Raw genomic sequence first — 22,279 nt, 5'->3', positions numbered from 1 at the left:
AATTATGTACTGTGGAACAGTAGTAGATAGGTAGGTATTAGGTATCTACCCATGTGTGTCATATTTATGTTCCCACAAATAGTCATCCATTAATATTTCAGAGCAGGGAGGAAAAAATCTAATTAAATACAATAATCAAATTTATTGTCATTCTCTCTTCCTCCCTCCCTCTCTCTCTCTCTCTACTTCTCTTTCCTTGCTCTCTCTTTTCCCCTCTTCTTCTTCTCATCTCCCCTCCTTCAACTATCTATCTCCCTCCTTGTTTTTTACTTTCTATTACCTTTACGTATAGGGAACCTATACAAGGTAATGAGAAAGTATTGCAATCGGTCCAAATTTTCAAAATCGGGAAATGGGTGGAAATATCCGTTTTGGGGTCCCCTGATTCCAAAAAAGTGGTTTTTAGCCCATGGTCTGTACGTAACGTACGTACGTACACGCCGCCAATGCAGTGAAGCAGAAGTGATATTAGAGGAAAGAGGAGTGCAATGAGGGGAAAGAAAGGTAGGTACTACGTGAAGGAGGAGCACACAAATTATGAAGTGAATAAAAGGCGGGGTACAAAATTGATTTCTAATCTTTTTTGGGGTGGGTATAAAATTAGTGAGCAAAGTTCCCCTAAACCTAATTCAAAAACAGAACTGACTAAATGAACTTCTGGAAAAATAACCAATAATTCGTCAGTTCTTGATTTTTTTTCTTTTTTACATCACAAATCGATTTTTCGGTACTCACATGTCAGCGAAATACCTATTGAGTACCCATTGAGAAATATTGTAATCTTTGATGCCGATGCCGCCCGTTTAGGTGATAGCCTGATCGCACTCTACATTTGTACATTACAATGTTTTTCCCATGTGAACTAAAAATAAAGATCAAAGATTTCTAGCTACGAGTGTGTAAACATTACATCAACAGAGCCATAGAGATTAGTGCTATATTATTCATGTTGAAGTACACGTTGCATGTATCCACATGGCGGAAGAAATTGGAACTAACAAAAAAAGAAACCGTATTTAAATTCAGAACGCCACAAGGAAAAATAACGATAATGGCTGCTGCGCTGACCTACATAGAAAGCACGTGCTTTTCAGCTCCCCCTGGCTCTTCCACCCAACCCGACGACGCAGACTTTCATAACTTTATTGCTTTCTCTCCTTCTTTCGCTCACTTTTTTTGTTCGTTTCTACAAATATTGTACGTTAAAATAGTCGTTTTGTTTCGAGCGCTCTTCTCTACTTGGCTTTCTGGCTGACATCATTTCTCTCTTTTGTTCTCTGCTGTCTAATCTGTTGAGTTGTTTATGTGTAGTCTTCCATTTCTTCCGCCTTCTGCTCCGCATTCTCTCGTTACAATCATCGTCATTATTTTCATTTACCTTCTGTGCATTTTTTCGCTCTCTTGTTGAATTTTTGTTGCTTTATTTCTTACTGCATTGTCCTTGGCGTTGCGAGATTAGTAGTTTTCTGTTCTAGTTCCATAACATGTTTCAATGCCAGAGGTGTTACAAGTGCGGATATGAGTTTCTACAATAGCTGCTAGCCGGTTTGAGAGATTCGGACGTGTGTAGTGATTGTGTTGACGTGGCTTCATGCTTGTTGAGGAAAATTGAATATATTGTTGGAAAAGGTCTAGTGCGTGATGGTCTATTGCACATGTTCAATCGCAGATAGAACTGTGTGCAGTGTGCACATTTTCATAAATTTCCTTGATAAAAACGTGCAAAGAGGAGATGATTAACTATTTATTATAATAGATACTTGTATAGAAAATCATATTGTTTCTAATATAACAACATTTAGAACAAAATGATGCCAGTATTATTGACGACATAAAAGTCAAATTTAGTTTTAAGTCTACCGCTACCGACACATTCAGTTCAAAAAGAACCAAATTGTTTTCGAAAGATTCTTCAGCCTGATTTTTGATCCAAAATAGGTTAACTAGGTTTCTGGGAAGAGGTAATAGTAATGATTAAAACTCACTCGAGCGGCCATAAAAGTTCTGACTGAGTGATATTTTATATTTCTAACAAATTGCTCTCTTTCCCTCCCTAGCTCTATCTCTCTATAATCTATATTGCTTTCTTTCTCTATGTCTTTTTCTCTTTCTCTATCTATGTATTTTTCTATTTTCTTGCTTCGCATGTTAATCTAATAATTGTTGAACATATTCCATAATATTCTTTTTCGTTGGGGCTATTTTGGTTTGGTTTTGGCCTATTTATTTTGACTATTTCTTGGCAAATGGCATACTTTTTGACTATAGCTTTTGGATATTTTATTGAGTTCTACAAATCGCCCTGTTGACCGGACTACAAATTAATCCATTGCGTATTTATTTTGTTTTGCTGACTAGCTTTTGGACTTTTTTCCGAGTGAGTTGACCGGACTATTAAGTAACCCATTTTGGTTCTGTGTTCCAGATTATGTCAGCGGTGGGGAGCTGTTCACACATTTGTACCAAAGAAACAATTTCACCGAGGAAGAAGTCCGAATCTACATCGGTGAAATCATCCTAGCTTTAGAACATTTACACAAAGTAAGTACCAGCACCTATACTTTTATTCTAACATTAATAAAAGCTTATTCTTTTCTTATAGAGTTAAAGAAATTTCGGTAATTTAAAGAAATCCGTTCTTTAACTTACCAATATTACAATAAACCATTAATAATACAACCACACTCGTTTAACTTTAACTCGTTTAACTCACCCTTTTAGAAGTCAAAAGTTTTTTGCGTCTTTCACGGGATTCAAACCAAGGTCTGCAATACTCAAAGCTGGTAGTTATACTACTAGGAATGTTGATAGTTATGTCATCACCCGTCTCCTTGATAGCTTGAAGTCCAAGGTGTTCGGAGCAATCACCAAATCAGCCTTGTCTGACGGTCAAACTAAGATTGGCAGATCTGCGATTCTTGAGGATATACTCGTAGGAACCTAGGACTGGTAGAAAATTGTACAATTCTTAGGCAATAAAAAATGCTGGACATGACAGAAAGCTGCGATTCCAATACGGAAGGATATTCTTTTTGGTATATGAGAGGCAGCCTTTTAACTGCTTAGGTCATATCAGACTTTCCTGCCTCGTCCTTTTCGCTTGTGTTTCAACCAGCTCCTCACTTGTTCCCAAGAAGAGGAGTGCTCCCTAAAAACGGTCTCACACGGTCACCCGTTCAGTTACCAACCGAGTACAACATTGATTAACTCATTAGTGCTTCGTAGGATCGTAGGGAACTGTTGAATTCAACGTTATACTACCGCTAGTGCTGCGCTGCGCGCTGACTATATGTAAGGACTAAGGTCGAGTTTAGGACGTTCAGTTTCAATAATTAACTTAACCAAGGAACTCAACAAGATAGGAATCATCAGAAACATGCCTTTCCCGATTTTGAAAATTTGGACCGATTGCAATACTTTCATTACTAGTATAGCTCGCTATACTGTAGTAATAGAAAGTAAAAAAGAATAAAATTAAATGAAAAATTAGTTCTCAAGGTCAAAAAGCTACCCCTCATTTATCCCTTCACAGTCTCTCCCTCTCCCTCCTTTCCCCTAATAATAAATTAATAAATCCATTATCTCGTCAACCTTGTTGCCTTTTGGTCTCTCGAATCCCCCCTGCCGCCCCGCCCCCCGGGGTGGGTATAATTAATTTGCACGCTCGTCTCCTAACTGACATAGATCACGGAATGCAACCTTACCCCATCCAATATCTTACCCCATCCAATATCTTACCCCATCCTACCTCGAATATCTTGCCCCATCTACCCCGAATATCTTGTCCCCACCCTACCCTATTATCTTATCATTATCACTGCTCAGATATTATCTTATCATTATCACTGCTCAGATATTATCTTATCATTATCACTGCTCAGAGCTGATAGAGGGGAAAGCGGATTTGCCATTTTGTAAGCGGCAACATGTGGTTCTGAACACGCAAAGTTTGCTCGGTTGCAAGTTCTATCTGAGGTGCAACACTGCGAGGTGCAAGTTTTGTCCGAGGTGCAACACTGTGGAGTTTGCAAATTTTGTCCAATGTGCAAATTTTGTGCAAGTTGCAACTTCTAACTGAGTTGCAAAATTTTGTCCAATGTACAACTTTTCTGCCAAGGTACACATTTTATATTGTTTTATCTACGAATTCCCTAACTTGCTTTTTAACTTAAGAAAGGGGGCCCGAACTCTCAATGGTGACTTATCGGACCAGGTAATCCTAAGATTGTTGCTCATATCTCTATTTTTACTAGTCTCAAAAGTCTCAAAACAACCCAATTTGAGAACTTTGCACTCAGTACGGGTTTGAGTGGATGCGTCATCAACTAAGTTTACACAGTTAATATGAATAGACCAAGAATTTTTGAAACTTTACAAAATAATAAACGCATAACTCGTAATAATCATCTACTTTAAGCTACTCCTATACTGCAAGCTATACCTATACTATAAAAAAAAACACAATAATATTAACTTGTTCAATCCTCTTGAAAAAAATATATGAAAATATGTAAATGAGAGGTGAGTTATGGAGTTAGTGAGGTACGTAGTATGAGTGCAGTTATAGAGTGAGGCAGTATGAGTGACGTCGTACACATGAAGGCAGATGACGGATGAGGAACAAAACAAACAAACAATAAATCATGGGCGAAAAACAAAACAAACGGCCTAATAGCGACCCTTGTGACTGTACTAAAAGCGATAGGTATATACCTAGGTACACATGGCAGTGAAGGTGCTGAAAAAAAAGCTCCTTCTAATGCCTGGCCTAATGAGCAATTAGAAGGAGCTTTTTTTTCAGCACCTTCACTGCCATGTGTACCTAGGTATATACCTATCGCTGACGATATACCATAGCATAGGGCGAACGGGACCAAAAATTGCTCATGGCAGAGGACATAAACAGCCAAAAATAGTGTGGCAGTGATTAGTGTTTTATCGCCGCCGTTATTTCGTAGCACTGAAACAACTGACTCGTGTGGTCTGTGTCGTATCAAACCCATTCCATAGTATGTCTCTCGTTAGACGGGCAACATCAGAAAGAAACCCACTAATGAAGGAGGTAAAAAACGGAAATCGTTATCCATCGGCAGAAAAAAGGGTGAGAGAATACCGGGTATTTTGTAACAGGATCCTGGGGGAGAGGGGTTACTGAATTTTTTGTAACAAGGGGGGCGAAAAATTAACTCGTGGGTGTTGTGACCAGAACTAGATTTCATCAGGATAAGGTGCAAACACCCTCATTTCAAAATCCCCCTGTTTTTACTCGACCTGTAATTCCAATATTGTCTGCCCCCTTTTTCGCAAACCCATAATAGACAAAAGGAGGAGGAGGAGGAGGGGAGGTTAATATCTCGACAAAGGGGTGGGGGGGGGATTGGTACGTTGTGTGACGTCATAAGTGTAATGACCTTGATTACATCTGGTATTGCAGTTGCACTTCCTCCCCTCTTGTAATTCCAATACAGACCGATTGTATTTCGTCAAGTAATTCCAACCGAGCACCCCATGACACAAGGAAAAGACAAAAGGAAAAGATGAGCTATTCTTCATACTACATCGTATATCCCATGATACATTTTATCAGATGGTGAATGTGTTTCATTACACCCTCCGAATCCAGAGTCTTCTGAACCCATAGCCATAACCATAGACAGGTGATGGAAAAGATTCTTTTGATCTTCCAGATGTAATTCTAGAGGAGTTGTGAGGTGTCCTCGTGATCTATTTGAACTCAATCAGTTTTTACTTTCCTTATCCTCTAGGAAGGTAAGCAATGTATTGAGTAAATTTTCGGTTTTCCGTGACCTTTTTCCAAGGTAGCTGGGCATAATTAGGGAGCATCCACGATTGAACCTTGCGAACAGTGATAGCGCAAATAATGTGTTACCGAATGCCTCCAATACAGAGAAAACGCTGGTGGCTTCATTCCTTCATCTACAATATCTACTTATACTATCTCTACAGGTACCATTTGTGCATCACTGCGATCCGTAATGTTCCAAATATTGCACCACAACAATATTTATTATTAACAATTTTAATTTCAATGACAAATTGCACGTGAAAAAAGAATTCTCCATTTCGAAGAACGGAACCCGGGTCACCAGTTTGAGAAGCCCTGTCTCCTAGAACACCTGGTCGCACACTTCTATATCCAGTAAGCTCGGTTCTGCTCGATCATTATTTCCTACGATACCTTTTCTAAACCTGTTTGCAATGTTACCTTGTTTGCACTAGGCAGTAATCAGGTAGGCTCAACAGCGCCTGACGTAAGTGTGTGGACAGTGGGGATCTCCCTATTATGTTTCGTCTCTTGGATTTCTTCGTGACTAGAGGGTCTTTGGTACCTTCGGATTCTATTGGTGGAAGGGTGCCCTTCCTGTTCAATATTTACTTGGTGTTTTTGTTCTATTTTTGAAAGCACCGTATGCAAAAAGACTTGGAAAAGGTTGGCAACTTGTTATACATGAATACTGAATAGGTTCGCAACATGTTATACATTGTTATACCTATCGATTATACCTATACACATTTTGTAATAATTAAATTCTTTGATGTCTCCTTCTTCAAGTCAAACTGAGTCGTAACTCTCTTTTGTTTATAAATTTATGATGGCCTTCTTTTTTTGTGACAACTAATCAGTATCCTCTTTTGATTGCTATTGGTGGAAGGGTGCCCTTCCTGTTCAATATTTACTTGGTGTTTTTGTTCTATTTTTGAAAGCACCGTATGCAAAAAGACTTGGAAAGGTTGGCAACTTGTTATACCTATCGATTATACCTATACACATTTTGTAATAATTAAATTCTTTGATGTCTCCTTCTTCGAGTCGTAACTCTCTTTTGTTTATAAATTTATGATGGCCTTCTTTTTTTTGTGACAACTAATCGGTATCCTCTTTTGATTGCTTTTATTTTCTTCGTCTTAGGGCCCTTCTGCCCTTTTCCCTTCTTTTGTGTTATTTACTTATTTATGTTCTTGAGTTTGGGCCTCACCATTTCTCAAGAAACCCAATTAACTCTAGTGAGGAAGTCCCTCACTAGAGAGATGTAGGACATTTCGAAGAACGACAAGATACAAAAGACTGTGAATTATTGCTCACCAGGTAAGAATTCCAATTAATGGAGTGCAGTGCTTTAATTAGACATCCATGTGGGACGTGTAATCCCATTACGTCAACAGTTTTGACTCAAGAGTTCAATACTGATTATATGAGGAGTACAAATCAATTTGCAAAATAGACGAGGAATCTGAAAGATCAACGCGATAACCGGTTGTAGCTGATCCCCAACGTTGAAAACCACACAGCACGTGATCTGAACCACAAAATTGCTTATAGAATCGAGGATGGGGGACTGAAATGAGTTCCCAGAACCCGCGATGATGTAATGGTTCAAAGTAATCCACTACTAAATGTAAAGAAACTCACAAGTAATGAACACCACCATAAATGTTACTATCAAATCAATAACACCACTAAAAATACTAAAATAACATTCTTGGATTAAATTCTATCAGTGGCTGTGAAGAGAAAGATCCGATATCCTCCATTGTTCATGACGTCACTGTATTCCATGGACTTCAGATAGAAAAGGTCGTGGAAAAGTTGAGAAATCAGGAGAAGCTTCAGCGAATCCTACAAACCTACTATTTCTAAAGATTACTCATTCAACCGTTATCAATATTGGAAAAATTTCGCCCGAGAAGGATTCCCCTTCCCTGTGTTTGCAAAAATGCACCAGTTCTTATCACAGTCGGACTTTGTTACAGTTGAAAGAAATAGAAAGAAAGTAACAATAACAAAACCTCTATCAACAACAATAAATTAATTAATAAATATGAAAGTCCAGGGCATTTTCTTATTTATTAAAGGTACGAGTAACCATAGATTTACCTGCTTTCAAGTGAGCCTTCTATTTCATTCAAGAAAGTACTAGTTGGACTTTTACCTCAATGTTTGTCCCGTTTCGTCTTGTAGATCATAGTCTCCAAAGTTTTCATTTTTCCCTCAGGATATGTAGATAGATGACTGTAATTTTGTCCGTCGTCCATGAGAAATATGAAAGTGTCCCGAATTACATCACCTTAGGAGACAGACAAGACACCTTAACAGATAGAAAGAAAGTAACAATAACAAAACCTCTATCAACAACAATAAATTAATTAATAAATATGAAAGTCCAGGGCATTTTCTTATTTATCAAAGGTAGCCATAGGTTTACCTGCTTTCAAGTGAGCCTTCTATTACATTCAAGAAAGTACTAGATGGACTTTTACCGCAATTTTTGTACCGTTTCGTCTTGTAGATCATAGTCTCCAAAGTTTTAATTTTTCCCTCTGGATATGTAGATAGATGACTGTAACTTTGTCCGTCGTCCATGAGAAATATGAAAGTGTCCCGAATTACATCACCTTAGGAGACAGACAAGACACCTTAACAGTCTTAACACTCAAATTTCTTCCAACAACAAATCGAATCCAATTTCTCTTTCCTCATATACATTCTCTTCGGATTCCGGGGGTATTATGTGTTAACACTTTGTACAAATCGTTGAAAGTTCAAAGTGACCAGAGCTCAGACCTTGCCCGCGGCGACTAACTTGTGTTACTGGTTTGTCACAGATTACCAGATCCAAATTTGTACAAATCGTTGAAAGTTCAAAGTGACCAGAGCTCAGACCTTGCCCGCGGCGACTAACTTGTGTTACTGGTTTGTCACAGATTAGATTACCAGATTCAATGTCTACGTGACGTTAGTCTGAGCTTGAACAGACGACAAACTTTGATCAGTAGTTTGGTCAGAGGTCATACCGTTTTGGATTGGCATTTGGTTGATCGATGGAAAGTTCTTGCGTCGCCAATTGTTAATGTTTCACTTTTGGTCTTAAGGAGTTCTATCTTCCTGTCTTGTCAGATGAAAGAAAATCGCGTTTCTTTGGTCTTTGAAACATTGATTGATTTGTCACTGTTAGTCAGTAATGCTAATATCTTGTTGGTCAGTAACAATATTACTGTTAGTACATATTGTCAGTATCCCTTTTAACCTTTTTTAGTGGACATTGGTTATTTCAATATTGGTAGTACCTAGTGGTAGATAAGCCTATATTAAAGAACTTGGGCGGTGGATCCTCGCGTCAGATGGCTTGTGTGCGTTTGATTTACATTATGCGTTCAAGTGCATGGAATCAGATCCCCCTGAGTTGCATCTGTTGTGCACAATAGTGCAGCTGAACCCAGTGATAAAGCAAGGTGTTGCAAATCCTACCTGCACATTCGCATCACATTTCTTTTCATTGAGGGTGTGCAAGTCTGATGGACACAGTTTGCAAGAGTCTATGATAGATACGGTAGTATGACTACAAGTTAGTATGAGTTGCTTCGACCACCAAGGTTAAACACCAGCTGCTGTGGATAGTGTTCGGACGGGTGTCCTCTACAATGAGCAATGAGTGACGGTACTAATGACCATGTTAATCTGGGAGTAAAAGATGCTGGATCATCAGGAGTCTAGGCTCAACACATGTGTCCATATCGCATTGTCTTAACGTTAATCGTTGTTACATCAACTCCTGGATCTTCAGTCTCATCTTAACATTGTTTACTTTATCTAAACTTTATAGTCTCTTAATAGTTCCTCGTTTTGTTCGTTCTGCTTCGTTTCAATCTCACGTTACAATCCCTTTCGGATCACTTGATTGGTAAGTCCTTTTGGTTCAGCATGTGGTTCGAAGTTCTGTTTCTTACATCAACATTAAGTCAATATAGAAATTCGTAGATTCGTATAATCTTAACCCGACTTTTAGAGCTGTTTTCCCCGTACACCTAAGCCTCCAAGTGGACTTTTTGTGTACGAACTTACGAAGCTAAGCTTGAGTTGAAACTGTAAACAGACTGAAGAGCTGGAAGAGCTGTAGGCCCGGCCACAAGTATCACACTTATATATTTTATTGTATTTTTTACCTTTCGGTGTTTACAATTTTCTTAATCTACGCCTTAGAACTAAAACTTATACTATTAAAAGTCAACATCTCGTTTGCCCATTTTCCTCCCACCACACGAGGTGCGAATTGATTAATTTGAACGCGAACTATGCATCGCGCTAACCTTGTTCTGGGTGGATAGGTTTGTGGCAATATTCTACATGATTGGTTGGCCTCACCTTGATTCGCTCGGTGTTTGGCGAATTCCGCGAACGATTTCTCTATCAGCAAAGAATGGCACGGGGCTCGGAGGTATCTTATCGTAATCCAAGGAGACAGTACAGGGAAATACTGGGAGATAGACGGGTGGGTAGTTGTCACGTGAAATGTTGGCCTGGGATTAGGACTGAGTGACTCATTGATTTGACATAGTGGACTATGAAATCACAAAATTTAAAATATCCATATCACAAAATTTAAATTTTTTTACTAATCTGGTCAATTTGTCAATTTGTTCCTTATGGGAACCCCTATTTTTTATTTAATTTTTGGAATCAGCATAAAATTTTAATTGAAAAATTTTTCACTCGAAAAAATTTGCTCTACAAAAATTTGCACAAATCGCGATTTTGTGTGCGTCAGTGACCCCAGATTTGATGAACAACGCAGTTGGTCCTGAGTTAGAGCGAACAATGCGTTACTGTGTACAAAGAAATGGATCTCATTTTGAACAGCTTTTATAAATTTGTTTGTTGTTGTTGATTGTTGTTGAAATAGTTAAGTGAATAATACAAAAACTAAAGAAATAATTAAGAAATTGTTTTTCTTTCTCACAGTGTACAGAATTTTTGTAGAGCAAATTTTTTCGAGTGAATACATTTTTTCAATTAAAATTTTATGCTGATTTTTGCGAACCACGCTTATATGGGGGTTCCCATAAAAGTGACCTATATTTGGCAAAAAATGGGCCGTTTTGCAAAAAAATTGCAAATTTAAAAAAGCCATTCTAATCATTAAAATTTCATCTACATGATGCCGTTTATTTCATTCCTTAATTCCCAGCCGTTTCTGAGATATAAGCGTGGTTCGCAAATCACGAACCACCCTGTATATCATCCATCAGTCCAGCAAATCAGGTTTGGTCTGCCTCAGAACATCAGGCACTCAAATGATCCGTTTTGACCGTTTTCAGCAGGTTTTTCGGCTTTTGGACTTCGGTTTGGCAGAGGCTTTTTGGACAGTGTCATCTGCATAGGTTCCTATAGTAGTGGGTATAATTGTATATGATTTGTTTTTGGTAGGTTTTGGTGTACAATAGCTTCTGTTTGTTTGTTGTTTTTATTTTTCAATGGAAAATCCAAGGAACTTCGTAGAAAATTCAAGTACTTCTGAGCAGTAGTTCTCTCTAAGTAGCAGTTTGTTTCTGATAAAAAATTATAATTACTGTGTTTACTTGGGCACTGTAACAATAGTAATTGCAGGGAAAGGTGCTTGGCAGCTACTTTATCTAGCAACGTTCTAATTGCATTTACTTACCGTCTTACCAACCTATTAGAATTGTACTATGAACTTATCTATGTGTTATACCTGTAGGTATACCTATGAACCTATCTGTTGATACAGTGGAGTGCCAAAAATTCGGCACAGAATGTCTTTGGAACTTTTTTTTTTTCCTATAGTAATTGCAGGGAAAGGTGCTTGGCAGCTACTTTATCTAGCAACGTTCTAATTGCATTTACTTACCGTCTTACCAACCTATTAGAGGTGTACTATGAACTTATCTATGTGTTATACCTGTAGGTATACCTATGAACCTATCTATCGATACACTGGAGTGCCGAAAATTCGGCACAGAATGTCTTTGAAACTTTTTTTTTTTCCAAAATCAACTGGTTTCCAGTCAACCCAAATTTCCCCTTCCCCTTTAACAACAATATTTTCATTGAAAAATTGAGTCAATTAGAAAACGAAAGAGTGTATCTTAGAGTCAACAACATGGACTTTTAAATTGTTTAAAAAATAATAATAACAGTGGCGTAGCGTCCATATAAGGCGTGTATGGCGGCCATACACTCGAAATTTCACTCAAATACCCTTAAATATTGACTTTAAATAAAAAAAAAAAAAAAAAAAAAATCAGAAAGAGTTGTCAGAATTTTTTGTGCTTGTGCTTGAGTGTAGGTTTACTACAAAGTTACCTCTATTATACCTATGAACCTATCTATTTGTGTATTTATTACCTATAGGTATACCATGAATTAAAGGTAGGTATACCTACTATTTCATAGGTATACAACAAACCTATCTATTATTCTATTCGAGTAAACAAAGTGCTTTTATTTTCTTCGTCTTAGGGCCCTTCTGCCCTTTTCTCTTCTTTTGTGTTAAATAACTTATTTATGTTCTTGAGTTTGGGCCTCACCATTTCTCAAGAAACCCAATTAACTCTAGTGAGGAAGTCCCTCACCAGAGAGATGTAGGACTTTTCGAAGAACGACAAGATACAAAAGACTGTGAATTATTGCTCACCAGGTAAGAATTCCAATTAATGGAGTGCAGGGCTTTAATTAGACGTCCATGTGGGACGTGTAATCCCATTACGTCAACAGTTTTGACTCAAGAGTTCAATACTGATTATATGAGGAGTACAAATCAATTTGCAAAATAGACGAGGAATCTGAAAGATCAACGCGATAACCGGTTGTAGCTGATCCCCAACGTTGAAAACCACACAGCACGTGATCTGAACCACAAAATTGCTTATAGAATCGAGGATGGGGGACTGAAATGAGTTCCCAGAACCCGCGATGATGTAATGGTTCAAAGTAATCCACTACTAAATGTAAAGAAACTCACAAGTAATGAACACCACCATAAATGTTACTATCAAATCAATAACACCACTAAAAATACTAAAATAACATTCTTGGATTAAATTCTATCAGTGGCTGTGAAGAGAAAGACCCGACATCCTCCATTGTTCATGACGTCACTGTATTCCATGGACTTCAGATAGAAGAGGTCGTAAAATGTTACTATCAAATCAATAACACCACTAAAAATACTAAAATAACATTCTTGGATTAAATTCTATCAGTGGCTGTGAAGAGAAAGATCCGATATCCTCCATTGTTCATGACGTCACTGTATTCCATGGACTTCAGATAGAAAAGGTCGTGGAAAAGTTGAGAAATCAGGAGAAGCTTCAGCGAATCCTACAAACCTACTATTTCTAAAGATTACTCATTCAACCGTTATCAATATTGGAAAAATTTCGCCCGAGAAGGATTCCCCTTCCCTGTGTTTGCAAAAATGCACCAGTTCTTATCACAGTCGGACTTTGTTACAGTTGAAAGAAATAGAAAGAATTTTTTATTTTCTATTTCTTTTCAAATACCTACGTATTCTGCAAATGTAATAGAAAGTCGTGTGATGTTCACACCAGATTTTTTTCTCAACTGACCATGACAGTTATTATATCGGCCAATAGATTACCTGACTAGTTCTCTCTCTCTCTTTCTTTCCTTCCTCTCTTTTCTATTGCGTTTTGTAGGTCTCTGTCTCATTCTAATTTGACCTTTATCATATCCCCCTCTCTCTCTCTCTCCCTCTCCCTTTTCCATCTCTTTCAACCAATCCCATTACCGCTTTCTAACTGCTCTTCCTTCTCTCTCTCTCTCTCTGAACAATCCATTTAGATTCTCTCTAACATACGGATGACCTTTATTCAAAACAGTGTTGTGTGAAAACACTATATTCACATCCACTGTGTTTCTGAATGTTGTGAGTAGCATTGAATTTATTTTCAACCTTCTGTGAATGCCACTGTCAAGGGCCTGTCGCTCACTAGGTTTACCAATGCCCAATGTAATAGCAGCGTAATCGTTTTTCTCCTCGTATATTAATCATGTTTTAAATTCTCTTCGAATGCACTTGGATTTCGAATTATTTTCACGAACTTTTGTTGCCTCTGAATGAGAATCTTTTTTGCATGAGCGGTGTGCCAATGTTTGGAAATTTATCAAGGCTCTTGTGTTTGTTGTTTTAAGATTTTAGGGACCAAGCGTACCTTCCCAATGTGTATAACGTGTGAATACAATCGCCTCTTTTAAAGTCTTTCTAGAATATGTTTTCCGTTCCGTCCAGCCCTTTTGCGTCATTAATTCAGTTCAGACTTTGCATAAATCCCAGGCCTTTTTCCTGCCTGCACCATTTTGCACACCTTTTCCTTTTGAGCTACTTGATATCTACGTGTGATTTTCCTCTTTTCACCTCTGTTAAAACCTCGCCGGCCTTTTTCTCTTTGTTAAGCACCTTCCTCCTTGACCCAATACCTTTCTCTCTCGAGCTTCAAATAGGAAGTAATCGCTTCGGCCGGTGTTTTGCATAAATCTTCAATAAATTTGTCCACCTCTATCACGCTATGGGATCTCGATGGATAAACAATTAACCGCGTACACCAAGCTCTATCGCTTGGAATAGATAGTTCTGCATACGCATAATTAACACAGCCTCGCCGTTTCTTAACAATAGGTGTTCGTATAAATCATTACACGAGCGCTAGATACACACTTCATTGGCGGATAGATACTTTATGGACTACATTAAATTAGAGGAACCTAGAGGAGAGAAAAAAAATGACATAACTCACTATCACACTATCAGGAGGGGCAGTGCCGGAGTTACTCGTGAGGAACTGACGATGAAACCTCTCGAAAATGGGAAACTCGTTTCAACCTCTAGGGTCCACACTGCCTCCACAACATGGATTCACCTCGTTCTAAACAAAGAGTTCAAGAAGTTCTACCACAGAAATCTGATCTATATTGACTCACGAGAGAACACCGGATAAGTCAACTTAGCAGCAAGCTTGGTGTTAGAGCTAGGTGAACGAGTTATCAGAGTAGCTACTGAGTTAGTGGCAATCGCTGGACAGGAAGTATTGAACCTGCTAGCTACAGGGTGGCAAAAAAAAACTTAGGACAGACGAAGTTGAACAATATTTTCTAATTAATTTTTGTAATGTATAAAGTAAAAATGATAAAATCTGGTATGAAAATTTTAAGGAGCTCCAAAAACGCATTTTCGGACTTGGAACATTTTTCGAGGGGGGGAATAAAACCTAAAAACTGAGCACATGAACACCTAAATTTCAGGCCATTTCAGGAGTTGAAGTCTCATTTTTCTTTTCTTTTTTACACCGAATTTTATATTTTGGCTTAAGGACCGGAATTTGTTTTAAGTTCTTAAATTTACCATGTTTGTTTTTTATAATTTGAAATTCTCATGTAACTTCAAACACTTAGCTTGATAATGTGTGGTACAACTTTCACTTCCTGCCTTGATGTAGAAAAAAAAACAGTCCAATTTGAGGGTTTTTTTTTCCAAGTAGTAAGTTTTTTTTTCTAAGGTAATAAACCTTTACCTTGGTAGTCTGCTTGCATTTAGGTAGATAAATAATTTTGTTAAGAAAATAAAAAGAAACACCCTCAAAACTGTTGGTTATCGACTATGTGTGGACACACCTTTACACACACTTCACTACCAATGTAATACTAGTAGATCGACTATGTGTGGACACACCTTTACACACACTTCACTACCAATGTAATACTAGTAGATCGACTATGTGTGGACACACCTTTACACACACTTCACTACCAATGTAATACTAGTAGATCGACTATGTGTGGACACACCTTTACACACACTTCACTACCAATGTAATACTAGTAGATCGACTATGTGTGGACACACCTTTACACACACTTCACTACCAATGTAATACTAGTAGATCGACTATGTGTGGACACACCTTTACACACACTTCACTACCAATGTAATACTAGTAGATCGACTATGTGTGGACACACCTTTACACACACTTCACTACCAATGTAATACTAGTAGATCGACTATGTGTGGACACACCTTTACACACACTTCACTACCAATGTAATACTAGTAGATCGACTATGTGTGGACACACCTTTACACACACTTCACTACCAATGTAATACTAGTAGATCGACTATGTGTGGACACACCTTTACACACTTCACTACCAATGTAATACTAGTAGATCGACTATGTGTGGACACACCTTTACACACTTCACTACCAATGTAATACTAGTAGATCGACTATGTGTGGACACACCTTTACACACTTCACTACCAATGTAATACTAGTAGATCGACTATGTGTGGACACACCTTTACACACTTCACTACCAATGTAATACTAGTAGATCGACTATGTGTGGACACACCTTTACACACTTCACTACCAATGTAATACTAGTAGATCGACTATGTGGACACACCTTTACACACACTTCACTACCAATGTAATACTAGTAGATCGACTATGTGTGGACACACCTTTACACACTTCACTACCAATGTAATACTAGTAGTGCAGTATTACACCGTGCGACCCGTCGCAGCGCTACTAACTTCAGTTCTTCAGCATTGTATATCTTGCCTCGACAATATGGATTCATCTCGTTCGATCGACTATGTGTGGAGTGTGGACACACCTTTACACACATTTCACTACTAATGTAATACTAGTAGTTCAGTATTACACCGTTGCAGCGCCACTGGTTCTGTATATCTTGACATGAGGCCTTGTTCTTCAGCATTGTATATCTTGGGCTCAAAGTAGTGTACACATTTCACTACTAATGAAATACTAGTAGTTCAGTATTACACCGTTGCAGCGCCACTGGTTCTGTATATCTTGACATGAGGCCTTGGTTTGCCGTGTCGTTTGCTCCTAGATCAAGGTGAATCGTATGGAGTATGGGCATGGGCATGGGCGTTGTGTCGTGTGTACGACTTGATGTATTCGGATATTGGAGTATTTGTCGTGTGTATGACTTATATGTAGTTAGTGTACTGGGGTATCTATTGATTTGACTTCATGTACTGATGCTAGATATACAGGGTAAGATCGACTATGTGTGGACACACCTTTACACACACTTCACTACCAATGTAATACTAGTAGATCGACTATGTGTGGACACACCTTTACAAACATTTCACTACCAATGTAATACTAGTAGATCGACTATGTGTGGACACTGGACACACGTTTACACACACTTCACTACCAATGTAATACTAGTAGATCGACTATGTGTGGACACACCTTTACACACACTTCACTACCAATGTAATACTAGTAGTGCAGTATTACACCGTGCGACCCGTCGCAGCGCTACTAACTTCAGTTCTTCAGCATTGTATATCTTGGGCTCAAAGTATTGTACACATTTCACTACCAATGGAATACTAGTAGTCAGTGGCGTAGCGTGTATGTATGGCGTGTATGGCGGCCATACAACTCAAAAGTTCACTCTAATGCCCATAAATATTAATGGCATGTACTGTGATGGGACTTGGTAGACCTGTGCATAAGCCCAACACGCCCTACACTTGAATTTAGACCACGCTACGCCACTGCTAGTAGTTCAGTATTACACCGTTGCAGCGCCACTGGTTCTGTATATCTTGACATGAGGCCTTGGTTTGCCGTGTCGTTTGCTCCTAGATCAAGGTGAATCGTATGGAGTATGGGCATGGGCGTTGTGTCGTGTGTACGACTGAATGTATTCGGATATTGGAGTATTTGTCGTGTGTATGACTTATACGTAGTTAGTGTACTGGGGTATCTATTGATTTGACTTCATGTACTGATGCTAGATATACAGGGTGAGGTTCACTTTTGGTCTTAAGGAGTTCTATCTTCCTGTCTTGTCAGATGAAAGAAAATCGCGTTTCTTTGGTCTTTGAAACATTGATTTGTCGGGCACTTAAAAAGTCACTGTAATGCTAATATCTTGTTGGTCAGTAATAATATTACTGTTAGTACATATTGTCAGTATCCCTTTTAACCTTTTTTAGTTGACATTGGTTATTTCACTATTGGTAGTAGTGGTAGATAAGCCTAAGTTAAAGAACTTGGGCGGTTGATCCTCGCGTCAGATGGCTTGTGTGCGTTTGATTTACATTATGCATTCAAGTGCATGGAATCAGATCCCCCTGAGTTGCATCTGTTGTGCACAATAGTGCAGCTGAACCCAGTGATAAAGCAAGGTGTTGCATATCCTACCTGCACATTCGCATCACATTTCTTTTCATTGAGGGTGTGCAAGTCTGGTGGACACAGTTTGTAAGAGTGCAAGAGTCCATCATGAATTATAATAGATACGGTAGTATGACTACAAGTTAGTATGAGTTGCTTCGACCACCAAGGTTAAATACCAGCTGCTGTGGATAATGTTCGGACGGGTGTCCTCTACAATGAGCAATGAGTGACGGTACTAATGACCATGTTAATCTGGGAGTAAAAGATGCTGGATCATCAGGAGTCTAGGCTCAACACATGTGTCCATGTTTGGGTCGCATTGTCTTAACGTTAATCTTGAAAAGAAGAACACAATAGCTGTTACTCTTCACAGTTGGTAAAAGCTAGTAAAAGCTATTGTGTTCTTCTTTTCAAGATGAATCTTCACAAAGTTACGTCAGAATCTATCAATATGTTAACGTTAATCGTTGTTACATCAACTCCTGGATCTACAGTCTCATCTTAACATTGTTTACTTTATCTAAACTTTATAGTCTCTTAATAGTTCCTCGTTTTGTTCGTTCTGCTTCGTTTCAATCTCACGTTACAATCCCTTTCGGATAACTTGATTGGTAAGTCCTTTTGGTTCAGCATGTGGTTCGAAGTTCTGTTTCTTACATCAACATTAGGTTAATATAGAAATTCGTAGATTCGTATAAGCTTAACCCGACTTTTAGAGCTGTTTCCCCCGTACACCTAAAAGCCTCCAAGTGGCCTTTTTGTGTACGAACTTACGAAGTTAAGCTTGAGTTGAAACTGTAAGCTCAACAGACTGAAGAGCTGGAAGAGCGGACCGAACTCGTCTACTACACCAGGAACTTCCAGTATGATAGGAGAAGAATCTGACTATTACACTCCTGAGGACCCATCTACCACCAATTTGTTGTATATTTACATAGATTAGTATTGAATATTTTGTTGTATATTTACAGCTGGATGTGGCGGTAGTACTGTAGACACAGCTATGTCATCTACTACACCAGGAACTTCCAGTATGATAGGAGAAGAATCTGACTATTACACTCCTGAGGACCCATCTACCACTATACTCAGTCCTGTGCAGGAGTTTCCAGAATCTCAGGTAACATATTCAAGCCAGGAATATAGGAAAATTTGACAGAAATAAATAAATAATCAGAAAACCTTTAGGAAAATCGATCGAAAAAAGCCTTGCCTCGATGGTGTGTGGTCGAAATGCTCGCCCGGTAATCAGGAGGGCATGGGTTCAATCCCAGCCGAGGTATAGAAGTTAGCAAAAACTATAAAGGTAGAAACACACTACCATCACATCACGTCACGTGAAGTCATGGGGAGTCAAAAAGATGTAGTTCAAAGTTTTCCCATAATATTGTAGGTAATATCGTTCAGGACACTACTTCACGTCACAGTCGACTTTGTGTGGACAGTAGACCACCTTAAGCATTAGGTTTTAGAAAATTCCCCTGGCGTTGACCTCGTCTTGTGTTTACCTTCCATTCAAGAATTTATTAAGCCTAGATACAGCTAAATAAATAATGTTCTCCTCTTTATTTGTTTCTCAGAAGCAGCCCAAACGTACAACCCCAGCATCAGAAGGTAGTGGCAATGGTACTCCCACTCTGAAATCCAACAACTGGAACTCATCTCTACCGGGGACTCCACTAAGTACCGCCAGTCATAGGTCTAGTGGAGATAGCTACTCCTCCAGCAGTTCCACTAGACTTCTACTAACCTATCTGGACATAGCAAAAGTAAATAATAATAATAAGTTTATTCTTTCATTACAATATTCTTTACATGATTATTCTTCATTATCCCTGTAAGTACTTCTGTACTTTTAGGGACCATACTTCTTATTATGTAATGTCTTGATTTAATTCATTTTTCATAAATATTCTCTTCAAATTAGACAATTATACAATTATGATCTACGTGTCGTTGTTCAGAAACAATATTCCAGGTTCTTTTCGTCTAGGAATTCTGTCTACTGAAGTCTATTCCATTATTTGCTCACTTACTTTCCGCTCTACTGAACTATTTGCCATATCAGTTCGTCAAAATACTTACCAACTACCTACCTGGCGGACAATAAGAATAACGAAGCTCACAAACACTAAATAAATAGGAAATAACCGGGGACGAAGTATTTATATTTCATATCACTAGTAGAAACATCAAACATATGATTGTGTTTCAACTCCATATTGAATCCCGACTTGTGTTCTGAACAATCCATTTACATAGAGCTAAATCAAAATTTTGAATAAGGTGTACCTTCAAAATCAAGCCCCCCCAAAAATTTAGGCAAGAACCGCCTATGAATAACCGGGGACGAAGTATTTATATTTCATATCACTAGTAGAAACATCAAACATATGATTGTGTTTCAACTCCATATTGAATCCCGACTTGTGTTCTGAACAATCCATTTAGATTCTCTCTAACATACGGATGACCTTTATTCAAAACAGTGTTGTGTGAAAACACTATATTCACATCCACTGTGTGTTCTGAATGTTGTGAGTAGCATTGAATTTATTTTCAACCTTCTGTTAATGCCACTGTCAAGGGCCTGTCGCTCACTAGGTTTACCAATGCCCTATGTAATAGCAGCGTAATCGTTTTTCTCTTCGTATATTAATCATGTTTTAAATTCTCTTTGAATGCACTTGGATTTCGAATTATTTTCACCAACTTATTGCCTCTGAATGAGAATCATTTCTGCACGAGCGGTGTGCCAGTGTTTGGAAATTTATCAAGGCTCTTGTGTTTGTTGTTTTAAGATTTTAGGGGCCAAGCGTACCTTCCCAATGTGTATATCGTGTGAATACAATCGCCTCTTTTAAAGTCTTTCTAGAATATGTTTTCCGTTCCGTCCAGCCCTTTTGCGTCATTAATTCAGTTCAGACTTTGCATAAATCCCAGGCCTTTTTCCTGATGCCTGCACCATTTTGCACACCTTTTCCTTTTGAGCTACTTGATATCTACGTGTAATTTTCCTCTTTTCACCTCTGTTGAAACCTCGCCGGCCTTTTTCTCTTTGTTAAGCACCCTTTTTAGTCCGTCCTTCCTTTATTATTACTAATAATAAAAGGTTCACTTCCTGCCTTGATGTAGAAAAAAAACAGTCCAATTTGAGGTTTTTTTTCTAAGTAGTATGTTTTTTTTTCTAAGGTAATAAACCTTTACCTTGGTAGTCTGATTGCATTTAGGTAGATAAATAATTTTGTTAAGAAAAGAAAAAGAAACACTCTCAAAACTGTTGGTTTAAAGGAACTAGTCTCAGCCGACGACGCGACAGTTTAAATGTCATTCCCTAATCAATACACTACGATGAATTTTAAGCCTTGACTTGGAATCGAACCACCTACCTTCAGCTCTATCGCGTTAACCATTACTAACATAGAACGGACAAAAAAGAGTACCTTTCTGGCCACTCTTTTAACACTTCCAAACATATCAGAAGGAACATTTTAATTTGATTACATTGACCACTTCTCTATTTTTTTTTTTTTTTTTTTTTTTTAAGAGGTTTGACAGAGGGAACTGTAACTCTAGGGTCTTATCGTCCCGAAATCGGAGAGAGAAGGAAGACAGGATAGGAGAAAGCCAGCCGTTCCGAGAACGAACATTATCCCATCAGGATAAAATCCGCCCCGGGCGGGAATCGAACCCGCGGCCTAGCGCTTACAAGGCAGACGTACTACAAACTAAGCTAACTAGGTAACTCAAACTTTAATATGGTAACTCAAACACTTTGATAATGCCCTAATTCATCCTCTATCTGTCTAAAACACTTCTTTTCGAATGTCATAGTAGGATCTGCAATCCGCCCCGGGCGGGAATCGAACCCGCGGCCTAGCGCTTACAAGGCAGACGCACTACCAACTAAGCTAACTAGGCTGGCTTCCAAACTTTAAAGGTAACTCAAACACTTTGATAATGCCCTAATTCATCCTCTATCAGTCTATCTAAAACACTTCTTTCCGAATGTCATAGTAGGATCAGTTTTCAAGCTGTCCACTTCGGCACACATCGGGCAACACTGGAAAACCAGTTGTACACCGGTTCCGTCCGACAACACCGCATTGAACGGGACCTGTTTCACTTGTTGCCAATTGCAGCAATTGCTAACGGATTACTGCTGTGAGCTCATGTTGTAACTTCTCATTTCACTCTTCAATTCTGGTTCTTGGCATTGTTTTTTTTTCTAGCTCGCTATACTGACTTCTTACAGGCAG

The 22,279-nt window shown here is 38.5% G+C and overlaps 2 protein-coding genes across 2 annotated transcripts in view; both read left to right on the top strand.

Annotated features, from left to right (window-relative positions):
• LOC103508577 (ribosomal protein S6 kinase alpha-5-like) overlaps positions 1-22,279 on the top strand; it is a 122,714-nt gene that overhangs the window by 52,992 nt on the left and 47,443 nt on the right. Inside the window, 1 exon segment of the mRNA XM_026823149.1 lies at positions 2,426-2,541. Coding sequence (XP_026678950.1) covers positions 2,426-2,541 — 116 coding nt within the window.
• On the top strand, positions 18,992-19,922 carry LOC108252317. The gene is made up of 2 exons (XM_017443818.2): positions 18,992-19,140; positions 19,601-19,922. Exons 1-2 carry the CDS (start codon positions 19,024-19,026, stop codon positions 19,859-19,861), a joined length of 378 nt encoding a protein of 125 aa, XP_017299307.1. The 5' UTR covers positions 18,992-19,023; the 3' UTR covers positions 19,862-19,922.

Source organism: Diaphorina citri, unplaced genomic scaffold (assembly GCF_000475195.1).
Source record: "Diaphorina citri unplaced genomic scaffold, Diaci psyllid genome assembly version 1.1 scaffold411, whole genome shotgun sequence".
Taxonomy (NCBI): Eukaryota; Metazoa; Arthropoda; class Insecta; order Hemiptera; family Psyllidae; genus Diaphorina; species Diaphorina citri.
This window is presented reverse-complemented; position numbering and strand designations above follow the sequence as displayed.

Coding starts and splice junctions, on each gene's coding strand:
- LOC108252317 (XM_017443818.2), top strand. CDS start 19,024: ATGTCATCTACTACACCAGGAACTTCCAGTATGATAGGAGAAGAATCT. Junction 19,141..19,600: donor AGGAGTTTCCAGAATCTCAG/GTAACATATTCA, acceptor TTTGTTTCTCAG/AAGCAGCCCAAACGTACAAC.